General features: G+C 34.0%; 1 protein-coding gene across 2 annotated transcripts in view; it reads left to right on the top strand.

Annotated features, from left to right (window-relative positions):
- Positions 1-21147, top strand: part of Dach1 (dachshund family transcription factor 1) — a 358503-nt gene that overhangs the window by 237951 nt on the left and 99405 nt on the right. The window contains exons 4-7 of one of the 2 annotated variants that reach the window (XM_050144657.1): positions 2767-2922; positions 3327-3499; positions 15652-15787; positions 17929-18063. In XM_050144657.1, the coding sequence (XP_050000614.1) occupies positions 2767-2922; positions 3327-3499; positions 15652-15787; positions 17929-18063 (600 nt within the window). The remainder of the gene's footprint in view (positions 1-2766; positions 2923-3326; positions 3500-15651; positions 15788-17928; positions 18064-21147) is intronic. The other variant, XM_050144656.1, reaches the window with a different exon arrangement.

The raw sequence follows: 21147 nt of genomic DNA, 5'->3' as shown, positions 1-21147 counted from the left end.
TGGCTATTACAAATAATACTGCTATGAACATAGTTGAACAAATGCTTTTGTCATATGATAGGGCATCTCTTGGGTATATTCCCAAGAGTGGTATTGCTGGGTCCAGGGGTAGGTTGATCCCGAATTTCCTGAGAAACCAAAACACTGATTTCCAAAGTGGTTGCACAAGATTGCATTCCCACCAGCAAAAATCTTTGAGCTAGAAACAACTAGCTATCTCTTTCAAGATGAAAGGGCTGTATCAGAATCATCTTTTTATTTTGATTGTCAGTAAAATAAAGAAAGTGCTTCCTGAGAAACTGAAGCGGAAAACCAAATTGATATCTTTTTTTATGTCTCCTTCCTACAACCAAAATGGTCTAACTTTTTCTATTTATTAAAGTTAACATTTTCCCTTCTGTCTTAGAAGTAATTGTGGCAATAGCAGTGGATTTGTTAACGTGGAAGGGGAGTAACTTTGTTGGGTGCTACCCCTACACAGAGAACAATAGGCAACTAATAACTGTTGGGAAACTAAGTATTGTCCCCTTTCAATATGATCCTCTTAGTGATTAACCATAGTAGAGGGGTCAGCTTTGAAACCATTTACACACAAACAACATGATGAACTCATCAGTTTATATATGTATATATGTGTGTGTATGCATGTACAGACATACAAATAATAGAGAAAGGAGGGTATCAACCTGAGCGGTGGAGGCACAGAGAGGATTCAAAAAAGAGGAGCTGGAAGATGTTGGATGGAAGGAAGAGGGGGGATCTGATGATTTCTATTTCAAATAAAATACAATTTGAAGTGATTATTATTTTAAATATTTGGGAATATTCATTATGTAGAGGCAAAGGATATATACATGTGTGTATTTATGTACTTTTTTTATAGTGTTACATATCTTGTAGACAATGAAAACGCTTGAGATTATACCTTTACTAATTGTAGGCATGTCTTGTTCTGAAGCAGCCGCTTTTCATTTCTCATTTGTTCACGCTAATGGAGAAGGAGTATGCTATAAATAATGCAAAAATCACTTACAGCTGACTTGGTTATATATTGTATATTTTTCATCAGACTTAGTTCTTAATTGTTTGCTCTATTTATTACCTAAATGAGCTAAAAATCATGGGTCTTTAACAAATGATGATTGGTGGAGATGGCTAAGAGCCTTCCACGTAGTGAGAAATTCAATGTAGCATAAGAGACTTCCTGATAAAAACACTCGTGTGGCATGCTGACAGCTCTGTAGACCAAGAATCTGACAGACTGGTGTTCTGCAGAGATGGGAAAATAAGTGTTATCTTTCCACAGCTATTCAAGCAGACTTTTAGTTACCATTTTTCCTTTAAATTGACTATCTTAAATTTTTCACTTCTTGTGTTTTAAATATGTAAGACAAAGGGAGGTTATTTGGAGTGTTTTATCCCAGTATTCTCTTGACATGGTACCTTTGGAAAGATCACATCTGTCCAGTTATTTCACATTGCCTGGGATAAGAAAAAGAGTCCTGTGTAGAAGAGTAAGGTATCTAAATTTATTGAATATGAAAATGAACTCTTGTGTGGAAGCAGGGTGGAATAATTTCTTTTAAGTGAGGCATTCCTGAATAAAGCTATGAACTTTTAAAACCCAAACTGTCATGGTTTGTAGTAAAATAATAAAGATATCCATTTTAATTGATTCTTTTCATTGTTTAATAAAATTGCTTTGTTTGATTGCTGAAGAATTTGAATTGAGTTTTCATTACCCACTTCTGAACAATTTCCTCTGAGATGCAGACGGTATTGAGCTAATGAGTTTGAATTTATATTGAACTTTAACTGTCTTCATGAAGTAAAGGAAAAATATCATGGCAGTAACTAAGTAGTCTTCATTGAAAAGTGTGTCGTAGAGATTTTACAGCACTGCTTTTAGTAGAGCTCAAGCAGTAAATTGGAGCTTTACTAACTTTGCTGTTTCTATCTTTTTGATAGTCTTGTCTACTTTAAAATAAACTCATAAGGTAGCAGAAAAAATAAAGGATAATTTTATTTTAAAATGTTCTAGAAGAATGTATTCATGTTACCAAGCTAATCTGAAGACAGGATTTGTAAATTCCTTCTAAGAAATCTTTCCAAAGAGCTAGAATATTTGAACATTGATCTAAATATCGAAGTGTCTGTCCTCCAATGAACAGTTAACTTTGACAACTCATACTGCTCTAATCCAAAATTTGCATTTCTTGTTGTTTGAAAGCCAGTGATGTACCCATTCACACTCCTTTGTTATGTTGCTTTGATATTGTATTTCCTAAAGTGATTTTTGGGTTTTTTGTTCATTGCCTAACTAAGTTCTGTTCTTAGGAATCCATTTTTTTTTTATTTATGGTTGGATTAAGTCATGCACTTTAACTTAATCTTGATCAGGTTACCATTTACTAAAAGACTAGCTTTGCATTGGGTAACATCTATTCTACTCTGGTTCAAAGGAGAATTTGTTGTATGGCAACGATGATTTATTATTAACTTGCTTAGTTCAAACAGGATTAGACTTTACAAGTAGGTTAAATGTTTCAAAATGATTACTTTGCTGAAATTTGACATCCTGTCTAAGAAATAAGAAAACAATGAGCAAACACAGGCCAGGGAAAAGTTTTCTTACTTCCGCTACTTTCCCTTCAAGCAAAATTGCTAATTCCCTAATGTTAATCCTTCTCAGATCTCATTTAAAGTTAGTGTTTGGATGATTTGGATTAATATTATATCCAAATAATTTATATTCGTTCCCCACAGGCAGCAGTGGTGGTTCTTGGGATAAGGAAACACTGCACTCTTCCCCATCCCAGGGATCTCAGGCGCCTGTTACACATGCCCGCATGCCTGCTGCGTATAGCCTTCCAGTTAGTCATCCTTTCAACCATCTTCAGCACAGCCACCTTCTGCCAAATGGTACGATGGCAATTTTTAGCACTAAAAGTGGTAGTTTTAAGATATTTTTCTTTAATGATTACCAGAATGATAAAGGCATATACTGTATTCACACAGTTAATCAATGAAAACTATAGCATGTCTCTAATTTGTTACATTGCCCAGAGGAATAATAGAGCCAAGAATAGAATATTTATATTAAACACACACACACTGAAACAGACACAAACAATGATGTGATGAATTATGGCGACAAATTGTAAGCTTAACTTCCCAGTCATGAGTGAATATTACTGTATACAAAGAAACTTTTTTCTTGACCATCACTATTAAAGTATTTTTTAATGGTTTAACTCTTAATGACATGTCAATGATAATTCCATCTGGAGTGCAGCAATGATGATCTGTGTATTTTCTGCTTTTAGGACTGGAACTTCCTTTTATGATGATGCCCCATCCTCTAATCCCTGTAAGCCTACCTCCAGCATCTGTCACCATGGCGATGAGCCAGATGAACCACCTTAGCACCATTGCAAATATGGCGGCAGCGGCACAAGTTCAAAGTCCTCCATCTAGGGTGGAGACATCAGTTATTAAGGTAGCTGTCTCATCACATCGTTGTTTCGGAATATTCTTCTTAAATTACCATCCCTTTGTACATTTGTTTTATTCCTATAAGTAAATCTCACCTCTAAAATTTAAAGATTATCAAATAGTCTGTGAGTGTAAATGAAAAAAAAAAAAACTACATGTAGTAAGGTAAGATATTCAAACTAGCTTGAGCAAATTTAAATTCTGGCTTAATAGTAAGAACATAGGGGAGTAAGTTAAGTAAGTTATATGGTTCAACTTATCTTGGCTCTTAAACACACGGATGTTTATATATTGTTCTATCAATAGTCTAATAAGCCTTTAGGTATGGATAATCAGACAACCTTGGGAGCGAAATCCTGTCGCTTATTAAACATATCACATTGGAACTATAAAACAATCTTTCTCATTGTAGTCAGCATCTAAAATATGAATGTTTCAGTATGGGTGCATTGTCTAAACAGTGTGCAGAATAATGAAGTTGAGTGTTTATACATTTTAGAATATTCTGTAATGGAGAGTGGTGTAACTATGTATACTTTATACGTGTGTATATTATATATTTATCATATTCACTCTCTGTTATGTGTTTGTAATTATTTATATATGTGTACATGTATTATAGATGCATAAATAAATTATTTCTTACTATTTTACAACATGCATTTAGATTGAGGCTGTCAAATGGTGTGAAGAATAAGAAATAACAAAAAAAGGTTTAAAAGTAGATCAGTTTCTTGTCAGTGAAGAATAGCTTTTGCTGCATTGTCATCCTTTAGCATGATAATAACCTGTATTTTTCTGACTATAATACACGTAAATCCAGTGTAGCTTTGGATTATGTCCTACCCAAACTGTCTGTGTACTAGTGAGGTGTGTTGGCATGCAGTTGCAATAGCAGTGTGTGGGAGGCTAGTGGCTAGCTGGACTAATACTCAGTGCAACTTTGTCTTAAAAATTAAAAGTCATACAAACAGAAATGCTCGAGGAATGTTAAAAAGAATTTACTTGGTATAAAACCAGATTTTTTTGTTTAAAAATGATTTTGTTGATGAAGAGGCATGTCTCACATAATTTTCAAAGTATAAATATTGGATAAAGAGAGGAATCAAATTGCATTGCAGAGGATAAAGATCAGCTACTAAAATCTACTCCCTGGGAACAAGCCGGTGAGGTCACATTTCCTCAAAAAACATTCTGCCATTATTACACTTACTACTTTTTGAAAACTTAGCACTAAGAATATGACATGTATAAAACCTCATAGAAATGACCTTTGAAGTAGAGAAAAAAGTCTTTGAAGAATGCTTATTCTTGTGATGTATGCTATTTTAACACTTATAATACTAGTTTTAATTATATGAAGTTGGGGCTAGAGAGATGACTTAATGTTAATAGCATGCACTTACTGCTCATGGAGAAAAACCTGAACTGGTTCCTAGCACCTATTTCAGGCATGTTACAATTCCTGTAACTCGATCTTCATGAGACCTGACCCCCTCTTCTGGACTCTGGCAGCACATACACTTACATGTACACAGACAGACACAAATTTACCTGTAACATAATTAAAAATAAACTGTTTTTATAAAACGATTCAATTATTCATGTTTCAAAAAATCACATAGTATACTTATATAACTTTCAAATGTAAGCATCCTGCAATTTCTCTTTTAGGTAAGATATAACAATAAAATATCTAGGGCACAGATTTAGTAGTTTAAAAGTAGAGTTATAAATGAGGAGGTTATGCCTTATATATTTTGAATTAGAAAGCATGGAGTAATATCAGGAGACTTGATTACTACTCTTTTCTGTATACATGCAGTTGTCTGTGTAGCAACTCATGTTGACTGTAATACTGCAATCTGGAAGCAGCTTTTAGTAACTGTTTAATTTAAGGTAAGTAGGAGGAAGAAGTTAATTTTCTTCTGGAATTGTCTTTAGGAATCTACCCATAGCTATATTGTTACAAATTCAGAATTATTTATGTGGTTTCTTGATCTAAGTTTCAGAATGCAAAGGAAGGAGATCTAAGAAGGAAGGAAATGTTCAAAGAGGGGACAACAAAGTAACAGAGCTTTACGTCTTCAAAAGCATGCCAACACCTACTAAGTCATGCTGATATCCCACTTCCGTGTCTCTTGGGAAAAATATTTTCAGAAATTGGCAACAACTAGAGTTAAGGAAGCTCTGGATCATGGTATAGATCATGATGCTAACAAGGACAGGAGAAACATTGCTATAGTTGAGATTAACTGTAGAGAGCAGACATTTCTCACTGCACTATCAAAGGGAAGACCAACTGGTTTGTAGAACTGCTGAAAAACCCATCTTCAGAGAGCTTCTTTCCTGACAGACAGCATTCATTTTACATCTAAAACCTGGGTATGCTCAGTGACAGAACCAGGTTCTAAGCTAATGATCAAAGCTTCTGAGTGTGATATTAGTACACTCCCTTGCTCAAATCTTGTTTAGGAAACTTACTTTGTCTTACTAATTAAATGGAGTTTAGGGAAGTTTTATTTTTCCCAAAGAAAATGGCTGACAGAGATGTCACATTGAACATAATGGACCCCAGTGGATAATTAGAATGGTGCCTTAAGTTGATTTGCTTGACAAGATTCTAGATGTAAAGACCGGTTGAAAGTAGAACGTTAACTACTAAGGAATTAACTCCATATCAAAGAAATAGATACTGAAGAGAAAACAGAAATGTGAAGGATTGTCTACATGCCGAACAAGTAATTCATATTTTATAATTGATGATAAGGATTAGTATTAAGCACAAACTAAGGGACAATGGACGTAAAAATATTTTGTATAGAATAAAAGTGAATAATATACCTCTCAGGATATTATATTATAAAAGATTCCTCTATTCCTTATTTTTTACAAAACAGAATGCCCTGATACTTTTCTTCAACGACATACTGACTAGTGCTATCAAATTGGACCAGAGTCTCAACCTATGAGTTGTTGCCTCAGGAAATAAAATCGATCCATTGTTATACCTAATATGTCCCTTGAGTTGAAATGCCTTTTCATATGGAAGTGGTTAAAAATAAGATAACATTACTGTATCATAGATATAAATTTTATAAAGCTGAACTTTTAACTTGTATAAATAAAGATAGTTTGAGGCAGACATACTCCTTTAAAAAAAATGGATAATGTCTATGACTGCTTTCTTGTGCAAAGACAGTGTTAGGTAAAACTTGTTATCAGGGGCTGAGAACATCACAGTTCAATTAGAAGATTGCTTGCCTAGCATCACAGGAGTTACTCACCTAGCAACACACACGCACACACACACACACACACACCTGCACAAACACACACAGTGCTCCCTCATCCTTGATATAGAATAGCTTGTTTCGACAACAGATGTCTGATGACTTAATTTCTTGTGAATCTTGCATTCTTGTGGACAATTGTGACAATTCAAAAATAAAACAAAAGAAATTCAAATGCTGTAGAGACAGAAAGAGAAAAATTTAAAGCCACTGAATATTCAGAATGAAAAACAAATGTCAAGGGAAACATAGCTAGATGAAGACCGTAGAGCAGTGACATTGTTTTTAGAAGTGCTCAGAGAATGGAATGGTTTATTTGGGCAAATTTAAAGAAAAAAATGGGCAAATTTGTTAAGAAAATCAGAATTTTACCTTAATTTCACAAGACCTACTCATTTATAGATATACATTAAGTTATTGTAAAATGTATATGAGTCGATTATATCAGTGAGGCACACAGTTTGAAGGTTTGACATGAGAAGGAAGTCATGGCAGGAAAGCTGAAGGAAGCTTGTCACATTGTCTCCACAGAAAACTGTGGTGAGGGCTACTGCTTAGCTAGACCCTCTTATTCAGACTGGAATCCAATTCCAGGCTATAATACTCCTCTTATTCAGAATAGGTCTTCAACTTCTGCTAAACAAATCTAAATACTTCCTCACACACATTTCCAGGACTTTGTTTCCATGGTGATTCTACATCCCCTAAAGTTTATCACCAAGGTTAACCAATACATATATCATGCAATCCAGTTTCCTCTGTGGTTGAGAAACATTTTCCAACAGCTTCCCCATCTACAAACAGACACAGAGATACAGATACAGACACACACACACACACGCGAGCTGAATGGTGCTTAATTTCAGCAAAATAAACATTGTGGAATATATATTATTCAAATTTATCTATTAATCAAATTGAAAAATGTATTTTGATATTAATTTAAAAATATTTTTTCAGACGAAGGATTTCCACTGGTTCTTTTTTTAAGTTTTTTTTTTCTTTTACCTACTGAAATATAAAAAAAGTATTTAGCTGACTTCTACACCATACATATTCCAAACTTCTTTTATTTTTTTCACTCATAGGTGGTTTTTATTTATTCTTTTAAAAGTGTATTCTATCTCTGTCTCCAGACTATGTATTCTAATGTTTTCTAATAACATTTTAAGTGATTTTGAGTTTTTTTTCCTAAAGGTGCCCTCTACCTCTGTACAGTACTGTAGAAGTAAACTGATCAGAGCCAAGAACCTGGACTTGGACATAAACCACAATTTATACACAGTCTACAAATATAAACACTAGTCCTAAGATTTTGTGTTTGTCATTTGTGGGAGGAGGGAGTCTGGTATCTTTCCCAGAATACTTCACAAACATCCTACTATGTCAATTTTTTTCTTAATCTGTTGTTTCCCTTGTAAATTTGTGTTTACCTACTTTTTAAAAATTTAATTTCTAGTCCCTTGATTTAGAATCTATAGATATGTTGAAATGAAACACCCCAAAACTCTCTAATAGACAATTCATGCAATTTCTATATGATTTCTAAATTTTAGGAGGTTTTCCTTTATTATATTAAATCATGAAGTCAATAAGCAATCTAAATCAAGAGATCCATTCCTTTTTATCAGCAGCAAGCTCTTTAGTGGGTTGGAATGCTTTGCTAATTGATTCTCTTGGGATCCTTTAAACCCATCCCTCTAAGACCCCTCAATGAATCACTGTCCTGATTCCATTTTATTTATTACATATGTAATGATATCAACGATTTTTTAAAAAAATCTTTCTTGCTGAAATACATATCTTTAGTAGTTTAAACATGTTGCTTGGAGTAGGATTTCAGGGTTTAGTGTTTTTGCTGTACCACCTCCCAGGCTCATGCTAAGTTGTTTAACATCTAAGCTAAAAACAAAATTATAAAACAATTGACTTCCTGCTGAACAGTAGCGGTGCACACCTTTAATGCCAACACTCAGAAGGCAGAGACAGGTAGACATTCTTGCATTTGAGTTCACCCTGGTCTGCACAGCACATTCCAGGACAGCAAGGGCTACACAAAGATACCCTGTGCTAAAAAAATAAAAAAATTGACTTATTTGGAGTCCAGTTCATATTTAAAAGAAAGCAGAAGTAAATAAAAAGAGAGGAAGTGGTTTTCTTCCTTTTTTTGTGTAAATGACATCCCAGAATTAACAAATACCATAGAGGACAAATTTTATGATCATATAATTAGTCTATCCAATAAATGAGTAAGTGATAATATCACCATATTCCAAATGCCTTGAAGTGATGAATGACAGGTGTAATTATCAGCAGTTGTTGCTGTCATAAAAGGCAGGTAAGATACTCTGCTATGAAAGGCATGTAACCCTATCCTTAAAATGCACTTGTGGCCAAACAAACTTCAATGTAGATAGACTCCAGCTCCAATTCTGAATAGAGTCAAGAAATAAAAGAAGACAAATATCATTTAGTCACATCAAAGCAACTGCAGATAAAAGGATTAGAGTAGGAGTGGTCTCTACGAACATGTACAGTACCTAACCGAATGAAAAGCTGGCTGTAAGTATTTGCTGTGCAGAGAGATGACAACAAACAGCAAGAAAACTAGGTCTGAACTGACCCAATTCCTGTTTGTGTCCTTCATTCCAACATTTCTTTTGCCCAGAATGGAAGGAATTCAACCTTTTAGTTACAATGCTAATACTGACTAATAGTTCACATCTGTATTCCCAGCCCTTGGGAAGCAGAGGCAGGAGGATTCTGAGTTCAATTAAAGCCTAGACTATATAGTAGGAATCTGCCTGAAACGGGCAATAATTGGCATTCCTTTTTTACTAAGATGATTTATAATTTTTTAAGTTAATAGTTTGATTTCTTGTTTAGGTTAACTTTTATTTCTGTGCCCTGTAATACAATGAGACTGTGAGAAGTACCATATATATAATGAAAAATAGATCTTTAAAATGAGCACATTGAAAAGCAAGAGGAGAATAAAGTGAAGATTATACTTCTAGAACCTGTTTGGTTAAATTAAGTAAAATAGAATATTTTTTTTTGTATTTTATCATCCAAAAGATATCTTAAGTATCACCCATGTTCTTTGGCCCTCATTGTAGGGCATGGAATTGATAGAGTTTTCAAATACTAGCTCCTTGGTCTTTAGTTATTATCAGTATGTTGACATCACTCAGTATGTGTCTTAGAAGTCCTTTTCAGCGTTTTCCAAATGCAAAAAATATCTTTATGTACTAAATGAAACACTGTAAGTGTGAGCAATAGAAAAATCAAGAATATGGAAGTATGGGATTTTGGTCATGTATTAAGCAGAAACACTGACCGACTATGCCAACTTGTAAACTAAGAAGTTTTAGAAAGATGTTATTTGACATTAAAAGTAGCTGTTTATCTACTTCTAAGCCATCTCCACGAGAGAATCTCTAACTGAAATAAAGACAAATAAGAAGGGTAAAGGGAGTGACATAGAGGAGTAAATTAATTAAATCTCCGTGAAATCCTCATTGAAGTCAAGCAGTTGTGATTATTACTCTTTCTCGGGGAACATAACCATTATTTTCATAGTAGAGAACAGGTAGCTACAGCAATGCTTTGTTGTAGTGAAAATATTCAATATGTCACATCCGAGATAGTCAATCAGTCAGGGATGCAACAATATGAGTGCAGTGGTTTTGAATTCCACCTTTGATTTGAAATTACCATGAGGACAATGCTTATTGTTCTGCGTCAGTATGCAGGCTTCTCTTTGCAGTTATTCTTATACCATTACTTTATTAGTTCGACCTTTTTTCAGGGAAAGAGTACTCTCTTAAATTTTCATTTATTATTGTGGCTAGTTTTATAAAGATGGAACATTGCAAAAGATTGTGTTTTATTGATTGGTGGAGTTGATGTAGGACTATAAAGCAGTGTGTCAAAGTATTAAATAATCTTCCTCTCTGCTCTACCTCAGGCCAAGCTTAGAGGTTAAAAGGTACCAAGCAAATGAAATTATAAATCCAGCTTACATAGTTTCCCCAAAGACACTGAACTACTTCTTTCCTATTATGTCTAAATAAAACTCATTATCTATTTTGTTTCACTAATAATTACAAGATTCTCTCCAAGCTATTCTTTACTGTCTTCATTATTCTTCATCCTATAGAATATCCTTGAAAGGCAAGCATATAAATATGATAAAAGAATTAAGCTGTTGAAATAAATTAATTTATTGTGCAACAATGTATTCAAATCTTACTTGTTCAATGGATTTTGCTTTAATGAAATTCTTCAAGGAACAATACATCATGTTCTAAGGATTGAAATTATACATTAAGCGAAATGACTGAATATGTTGTGTCTCAATTTATAAAGAGTTTCAATTGAATAATTAAGCTTTTAAATCATAAAATTTGCATAATATATTTTCTTTAAATAAAAGTATTATGTATTGTCATAGTATTCTCTGTTCTTAAGTCTAAAACTACAATAAAGTCAAATAAGGAAAGCCAGTTAAATGTTTTAAATTTTATAATTCCCCTAGTTTTAAACCATAATTAAAACTGTATTTTATATTGAGGCTTTAGTCAATTTTTACTTAGTTTATTATGTCATTTTTAGGGTATGTTAAATGGATAAAGAAGTAAGTAAATGATTGATGAGCGAAATAAATCAGCATAGGAGATTGCGACACACATATTGAATAATAGGACATTTTTCTACTTAGGTGAAATATGTTAAAAGAAACACAGAATGCTTTATATTGGCATATATAGTCATTGCCATAGTTTATAAATAAATACTTAGGTTTTGAGAATTAAATATCCACGAGGAACCATATTCCCTTACTTTCCATAAGGACTGGCTATGAACTTTGTAATGCCATGAAAGTCAGATTTGCAAATGATCTTACAGAAATTGATTTACTTCTAGATAGTATTTTATTTCCGTCCAGCCACATTATGAACAAATGCCATTGCAAGTAGCAACATGATGGTTACAGGACATATTAAAATGTACTGGAAACAATGATGTCATGTTTTGCAGAAGATATATTGGTTAATTTAGACGATTCTATTTTTAATAAAAGTCAACTATCATTCTCAAGTACAAATTCTATATTTTTATATGAATAAAGTGTTAGCAATCTTATTGAATAGAAATTTTATTTAAAACTCAGCCAGACTGGAAGACCCAATTTGTCTAAATTAGGAGTTGCTTTTATTGTCAGTCATGCCTGCAGAAACAGACTTTTTTTTTTTTTTCAAGGTTAAAATCCCTGGGAGCCTTGTGTGTTCTAACAAGTGTCCCTATGCCCAGTCACAGATAGGTGGTGCTAACTGAACTCAGGGTTTAAAAATATAAACATACAAAGTTGGGAAAGAAAACTGCTGAAAGGATAGAGAAAAAATGGGGAGAGGGAAATGGGCATAGGTCTACCAAAACACTTGCTTGGAATTATAGACAATATTTATTTATTTTTAAGAAAGAAAAAATTTCAAACAAGTTAATATTCAGTTGTGTAAATTTTAGAAGATTGGTCTGATTATGGGTGCAATTCATCTATATTATGTTTACTACACTAAGATATTTATATATTTTTTAGAAATTCTACAGTAATATTTCAAACTCATACTCTATAATAAATACACAAATGCTGCAAAAGCAACTTAAATTATGACCATCGAATACTATATTAATTTAATGTAATTTTCAGTTTTTAAAATTTGATTTGAGCCTTTTTAGCATTACAATCACATCATTTATTCTGTCTTTCACCTTCTTCAAACCCTACCATATATACTCGTCTTTGCTCTCTGTCAAATTCATTATCTTTTGAAATTTTGTTGTTGTTATATGCAGATAAATATTTGTCTAAATATAAGCTGCTCGGGCTGTTTTTTGTTGTTGTTGTTGTTTGCTTTATTGATTATTTTCTTTGTTCCTGGTTTTTGTGTTTGCCTTTTGAAACAAGGTTTCTCTTTGTAGCCTTGCCTGTCCTGGAACTAACTCTGTAGAACAAACTGGTCCCAACCTCACACAGATTCACCTGCTGCTAATTCCTGATTGCTGGGATTAAAGGCATGCGGCACAACTGCTTGGCTAACCTGCCTAGTCTGGATACCGTTATTCTTGTGTTTTCAGTGCTGACTCTTTGGTATTGGAAAATCAATTGATGATCTCTTCTCCAGGGAAGTCAATTTCTCCAACTCAGGATTTTCAGTTACCTATAGTTCTTTGTTGAGGACTTGTGGACTTAACCCCTTCTGTTTTGGCAGGTCTATGTTGGCATTGTTCAGCAAATGCTTAGATCGTCGTGTTGGTGAGATGTGATGAGCTTAGCTTCTGACACACACACACACACACACACACACACACACACCATATTGCTGATATTCATAGGCATCAAAGCTTGGCAGGACTGCCAGTTTCTCCCCACCTTTCGAGGCTTGCATAGCATCTTCTGGTACGATGAAGTTTAATACTTACAGAGGGGACACAATTTTGTGTAGAAGACAAAACCTTACAACTAAGTCCCTGATGCTCTGCCTCTGACACTGTTTTTCATTGTTTTGTTTGTTTATTTGTCCCCTGTTTGTTTGTTGTTATAAAACAAAAAAACAAACAAATGGAAAAACCTAATTTACATAAACCTTTGTACAAATGTACATATTTAATATAAATGAAGTTCTCCTTTATGGATTGACAACATTTCTTCTAAGCCAAAGAAACACTACCTTTCAAAACACTAACAACAAACATGAATAATCCCATTTTTGAGTTTTTGGTCAGGACTGTTAAAGAGACTCCTAAAATGTACAGGCTATTACTATTGCCCATTTTTGACCCTAGAGATAGAAGATTAAAAATCTTCTTGCTTAACATGCCATGCACTTCAAAGAGAGTTTAGAGGCCATTGACTTGGAACTGATCGGTCCCCTCCCTAAGGATTAACTTTCATAGTATACCAGAAGGTGCCATGCAAGCATCCAAAGGTGAGAAGAAACCAACAGTCCTGATCAACTGTGATGCCTATAAATTTGAACAATATGCAATGTGTGTGTGTGTTTCTATTCCTATTTTCCCCATTGTTTTCTTCAGTGATTTGTTTATCTTCAGACTTTCAGGTGGAAGATCACTGAAGTTGGGTTGGAGCCTAAGTGTCCTATATTCATCTAAATGTCACTCAGTTTTTCTATTAGCAGAAATTAGAGCACTAAATTCTTAGCATCTGATCAACTATGGCAAAGGAAAACACTGAGATATAATGCCTCTGACAGTTCCTCTTTAATGTGCCTGTATTGTCTTTTCCAAAAGTATATCCCATATAGACCTGTTGAAAGCTCCTGAGGCTCAGCAAGTCATCATCACAGTAATTTCATAGCCTTGCACCTAGACTAGAATAAGGATGGTGGTTTTCTTTTTTTGGCATTGTTTTTAATCGTCACAACACTGTGTGAGGAGATAGGTTCTTTGTACGGAAATTTTGTATGGGATTGCCTCATGTTTTATAGGACACACATTGGGAATTGATTTATGATATGGGTCTTTCAAACAAAGCTTTGAAATTTTGACACTTGCTTTCATTTTATTTGTATTGTTCTGCAAAAATGAATCCTCAATATGTATATATGCATGTTCTATTTTATGTAAGTGGTTGTTTGCTTGCCTACACCAAGCATGGTACAACCTTTATGCCTGGAGCTGGCAGAAGCACCAGGATAATGTCTTACTCCCTGCAAGTGAAATTATAGGTGGCTATAAACAATGCCAATGATGGGAACCAAGCCCACGTCCTCTGTAACGGCCCCAATTTCCTTAATCATTAAGCTTTCCCTCTGGACTACCTTTTTTTTGAATATGAAAGTATTTTCTATACTTCTATACTCAGACATATTTATTGATTATTGTAGAGACAGTTTGTCAGTTTCAATGTCTGATGAAACATTGTTTTTGGTTTTTTGCTAACAGTATAAAGTGTTAACTAATGGTTAATCTATTAATATGTAGTCTCACTTATACTAGCTCATTATATGTGTGTGATGCCTACTCTCAACTGTAAGTAGCATGCCTACAGAGCTTGTCAGACTGAAGCGCATAGTAGGAGGCAAATGTCGTCATGGAATTTAGAGAGAAACAATACAGCAGGATTCTCTGCCACCTACATGATATATATTTGATGAACAGAAGTGACTGAATGGAAAAAGGGGGCCTAGGTAGTGAGATTTATTTGATTCATAGAAAATAATTTTAATATTAAATAATATTCTGTTTTCACAATGCATTAGTTGTGCCCATCATGTGTCTTGAGTGGTGTCACCCTGAAAGTGCTGTTAAGAATTCTCTGATAATATCCTGGTTAGCTACATCCAGGATGTATGTGGTAAATGGTGCCTAATGCCTGCTGCGGAAGGTGAACACATGGAAAGTTGCTTTCAAAATAACTGCCCTCAACTCAGACTTGTTTGGTCCTATCAGCTCTTTAATTGTCCAGATGGTCTTGCTGAAAATTTTGAATTGTTTTCTATGGCCTAATATTTTCCCCAAAGAATGGATTAGTACTATTTGCCATGGCCATATTGAGGTTTACCAAGAAAATTATAATTTCCTACCTTGTCTTTTTAAGAGTGTTTCATCTCACAAATTCAGATGATAGGAGATTCAAGAATATGAAATTGGCTGGGTTTGAGATTTTTGGTCAAGATTAAGTATGTCTTTTAGTACAGTTTAGTGCTAGTGAACCAGGGTGGGCCTTTAGAGACAGTCCTTTTCATATCTCTAATTCTGTTAAGAAAAACCAACATTCATGAAACCAAGACTCCTTACACTGACCTATTATCCTCTACTTTCATTCTGTGCAATGCAGGAGCGTGTTCCTGACAGTCCCTCACCTGCCCCTTCCCTTGAGGAGGGCCGAAGGCCTGGCAGCCACCCATCATCGCACCGCAGCAGCAGCGTGTCCAGCTCCCCTGCACGGACCGAGAGTTCTTCCGACAGAATCCGTAGGTCTCATACTTGTGCTTGTCATCATCTTAAGCTTGATTAGGTGCAGCTGGGCTTTCTAATCAAAATGCCCTCATTCCAAATAGATCTCAAATGTGCCATGTACCGAAGCTCCCTCGCAATAGCCATTCCTCAAAATTATGTGTCCCAGTTTGGAATGCCGTGAAGGATGATGCGGCATTAGCAGGTTCTGATATAACGTCCTCTCTTTGATACTACACAGAAAGATTTGAGCTATGAAATAGAAAATGTAAGTAATCCTCCAGATTAGTTTTTGAAGTACACAACAAATTCCCAACCATCTAACATCTAAGTAGCTCGTTTATGGTTTTCTCAACTGAATGTTCTTAATGAAAAAACCTCTGCCACTTTTGAAATCATCTGATTTTAACATTCATCATTATTGAATAAAGGTATTCACAAAGACAAACAACAGAAATTAAATTAACCACAGTAAATGTCAAAAGTCTATTTGCTCTTCATTGTAAATGATCACTGGATTAAATAATTTTAATTTTAGGAGTTCTGTCTGGAATAATGAGTAATACATATCTTCCTGTTATTATTAAAATTTTGAAGTAGGTCTTTGGCTTATATAAAAAAAACTACAATATTCGGTCTTGAGTGTGGTTAAATGGCAAGTGCTAATAGTATTTAATGCTCTTTCAGAGGACCAGAGTTTGTTTTTTAGTACCAATATCAGGTCATTCACAACCACCTGTAACTCCAGTTTCAATTTTTAATTTCTACAAGTTTTAATTTCTACACAGAAGTAATTTCTTCTATAAAATCACAGAGAAATGATCACAATCAAATTTTACTATTATTATGTTATTTTAACACTTATAGATATTTTCACATTTATTGAATTTTCCAGCTAATATTTTTAAGAGCAAGTTGATTTTCTTATCTGGTGCAAGAATAAACTAAAGATCACATATCACAGTTAGTATTTTTGTCTCTGTCTAAAGATGTTGAATTCTTCCAAGGTCCTTCTCATCTCCCTCATTTATTACCTTAACAATGTGGCAAATGCACGCACATTTGTTTTGTAGAAAGCTCTTTATCTTGAATTATCGTGATGTTCCTCATGGTTAAATTCAGCTTTTGAATTTTTCATCAGAACTACAGCTGTGATATAGTATCTCTGGAGAATCCTGAGATGTGATAGAGAATATATACTGATGACTATATCACTTAAGGCTCCAAGCTGTTAATGTTTTGAGATATTAAACATCCTGTGGGGAAAAAATATACTAGGATGTCATACTCTGTTGCCCATAAAAATTCTAACCCTAGCTTGTGACTCACCACTGAAATTTAAAATAATTCAAGGTTGGATGTCAGTATTAACTCTAATACAATCCAGTGTTATGCATAAGATTCTCTATTCTTCCAGGAAAGAAAGGTTTTATCCAATATATGTTTTACTCAAATTATGCAAAATAAACAAGATTTATTTTGTTTGACCAGTTCAGTAAGTGAATTCATTGACTTAGTTCTGTGAATCCTGAGTGTTCCTCATCTGAATTCCAGCAGTGTTTTATCATTTCAGTGGTGACAGATCATCACTAGCGGAGGAAGCAATTGGTAGATATTAATTGGATTTGAGTTTTGAAAACTATTCCTTAGATGAATTTTGAGATTCTTATGGCACACCATATTCTATGAAGTAAAACACAATAAGGATACTGAGACGATGGTTTCAGCTCTTTAAATACAGAAAACTCTACTGAATGTGGAGGGTCACTGGGGCATCACTCATTTTAACCAGACAGTGTTAAAGGGAACTTTATTGTTAAGATCATAGTTTTTCAAAATTGGGGGAAATTATATACTAAGAAGCAAACTTGATGCACAAAAACATAATATTTAATAGCTCATAGGCCATGGTTGCACTGATGTCGATATTCCACATTATTCTAACCATGGAAAATGTTTTGATTATATAACAAACATTTAGGTGGAGTTATTTCCAGTGTTTTCTGCTTATCCTAAAGGATTACTATGGACTAGCAATCTCCCAATAGTATCACTAAGGGATTATAATTTCAAAGTTTGGGTAGCATATGTTTATGATATTTTTTTTACTACAATGTTCTGATGTTTTTGTGTCTGTTCCTTGTTTTCGGGTTAACAGCTGTGCATCAGAATGGATTGTCCATGAATCAGATGCTGATGGGTTTATCACCAAATGTGCTTCCTGGGCCAAAGGAAGGAGATTTGGCTGGTCATGACATGGGACATGAGTCAAAAAGAATTCACATTGAAAAAGGTAATTTGAAATTCTCTGCCATGTCTTTTGTTCTGGAAATGAAACATGTCTATTTCTGCATCTGCAAAATAGCATAAAGGTCCTAAATATATAATGTTAATAAAATATGAGCCCTGGTTATTAAAGGATGTCTGAATGGTAACCTCTTACTTTCCTGTTGTCCAACGGTAGGTGACAATTTAATTTTCACAGCGTATTTAAAAGAGAATTATATGTCTGTCCCAAATGTTAATTTTGAAATTTTAGGTTTTTGTTTGTCTTTCTTAATGTACTCAAGGCCATTTTCACTTATGCAGCATGATGGAACTTGAAAAAGTTTACTGAAATTATTTTTTCTGATTTAAAAATACATGATCATTAAGTTTTTTAGGATTCTTAAGTGAAACTTGGTGGTCATTTTAAAAGGTGTGGCAAGTGGTGTAGAAAGCTCATTCCTTGAATGGCTTGACTGGAGGGCATCAGGCTCTGTGTTTGTTCTAAAGGGCACAAATACCGCGTTCCCTCTTCTTCATTCAGAAAAGAAAATAATTTATTTGTTAAGTTTTTAAAGGGTTTAAAATAAGATATTTAAGTACTTAAATAAAAATTCTTTTTAAAGAGAGATTAAGTAATCTTAGGAAAATGCTTTTGAAATATTTTCCTAAAATGGGTTACAGCTTTACTAAGTCCCCTGGGAAGAAAAAAAAATGTAAATATTTGCAAAAAACACCTTTAGTTCTTTGGATCATCCATGGGAACGTAGTAGTCATCTTTATGTTTAAATTTACCATGTTAAAGTAAAGATACTATTGAAAAATAGCAACAATAAACATTTTTTGGTTATTTTTTGTATATTATTATTGTGGGGTTTTTTTTTTTTTTTTTTTTTTGGTTTTTTGAGACAGTTTTTCTCTGTATCTTTAGAGCCTATCCTGGGACTAGATTTTGTAGACCAGGCTGCTCTCAAACTCAGAGAGATCCGCCTACCTCTGCTTCCTGAGTGCTGGGATTAAAGGCATGTGCTACCACAGAGACTACCTCAACATTAGTGGTCTATAGAATTCCAGGGCCTCTACATTTCTTACTGTAATATTTCCATGCATTTCTTCTTCAATATTGGAGAAAATCTGGGTCATATATTGTTTCACTCATATTTAGTAAACAATCATTGCACCACAGATTATAAAAACTGACATAGGACATATTATGCAAAATTAAATTTTTCAGTAATACTTTAATATAAGAATTAATTAGATAAACAAAAGAGTCATTTTATGCAAAGGCTCAGAAAAAGAGCAAATCTCTGCTAAAAATGAGTGGCCATTTTCCATGGATGCTATTTAGCGTCCATGTGCAAAACTCTGAGGGGGCTGTAGGTCTGCCTCAGCCAGTGAGGGTGGGCACTACTTCAAAGCCTGACGATCTGGTTGGATCTCTGGAAACCATATTATTGAAAGGGAGTACCACTCCCAAAGTCTGTCCTCTGATTCATAAATACCTTCCTTAACAAAAAGTATCAGATATGGGAAGTTGCCTGATGCTATGCAATGGGTATCAATATATTAGGGCTTATTTTTCCAGAACATTGGTGTCAAAGGCTGGGAATTAAAGTATGACATCTAGAGATGACAATGAAGGGATAGTAAAGACAAAACTAATCTGATGGCCACAACATTGAATCCTATGGAAAATTCGATGAAGAATTCTACAACCTTGTGTTTCATGTTGACAGACATGTAATATCCTTGAGTTACAAGTTAAACCAAACTACTTATTTTTTTGCTATAATTATCATGTTTACTGTCATGGAACATTTCTAAAATGGCATGTGTTGAGCTTGGTCTCTTATTTTTCTTGTCTATCCCTGACTCCACAAATTTACTATATTTGCTTTTCTTCATTTAGAAATTCTTTATTCATTAATACACTTTCTCTTTTTATTGGATAACATCTGACTAATCTAAACATAATTATAATTAAACCGAGTTATATAAGCACTAGTACTAATTGAGATTGAATTGCCAGAAAATATTAAAGAATAGAAAAGAATGAAACCACGGGTGTTGGTTACATTCTTCAAAGTTAATAGTAAGGTGCAAGTTCATATTATCTCTCCTTGGTGCTATGTTTACATATACAGCATTATGACTATGGATATATATTACACCTTATAATTTTATTAATGTTATTTATCACAGCAGTGGCTTTTAAATTGTTTTTCTCTCAGAAGAAAGACACTGTCCAAGTCAAAAGTGTGTCTCAGTATTGTATATACAAAATTAGATGTTTACCATTCCAACTGGAATATGAATCTACCATTGATTTCAAATCATGGAAATTTTAATAGATGTTGATATAATTACAGTGTCTTGTTTTATGTTGCTCTTTCTCTTGGAAGAAATCTCTATCTCTTTCATCTCCTTCTAGCATACTGAATTAATAGGAAATATTCATGGGTTTTCTAGATTGATAGAGTCCCCTAAATTAAAAATTTTTTTCATTACTCCATTTATCATGTCCCTCACAATAGCCCTGAAACTACTCATATCAGTATTGAACAACTAACTTTATTTAGAGAAATATGTAGAAAAATTAATTATATATTCATGTCATTTTTGGTTTGAACTTTTTATGTGTAATTTGCTTTCTAACGACTAAATCATTCACAAGGCAATAATTCTTAAGAAAACATTGATACTTTGCATAGATAACAAAATTCATTTTCATGCCTGAAATGACTGTAGTGTGAAGTCTTAATCAGCAATAACTTTTAAGCGTGTAATGTCTTCCTTAATATTAAAATTCTATTGACTATATTCTACGTGACTAAAAACAAGTTGCTATCAGTTCATTGTCCAGAAGCTTTATAAGTATTTGGGTTTAGAAAGCAAATAACAGACTGGATGCTCTCATTCATTTTTTTTTTTTACTTTTTTTTTTTCTTTTTTCATTATTTAATTAAAAATTTCCACCTCCTCCCCTCCTTCCATTTCCCTCCCATTCCCCTCATCTCCCTTACCCTTCCTCTCCAGTCCAAAGAGCAGTCAGGGTTCCCTGCCCTGTGGGAAGTCCAAGGTCCTCCCCACTCCATCCAGGACTAGGAAG

Source organism: Alexandromys fortis, unplaced genomic scaffold, assembly GCF_014885135.2.
Source record: "Alexandromys fortis isolate MF-2015 unplaced genomic scaffold, M_Fortis_MF-2015_v1.1 scaffold_43, whole genome shotgun sequence".
Taxonomy (NCBI): Eukaryota; Metazoa; Chordata; class Mammalia; order Rodentia; family Cricetidae; genus Alexandromys; species Alexandromys fortis.
This window is presented reverse-complemented; position numbering and strand designations above follow the sequence as displayed.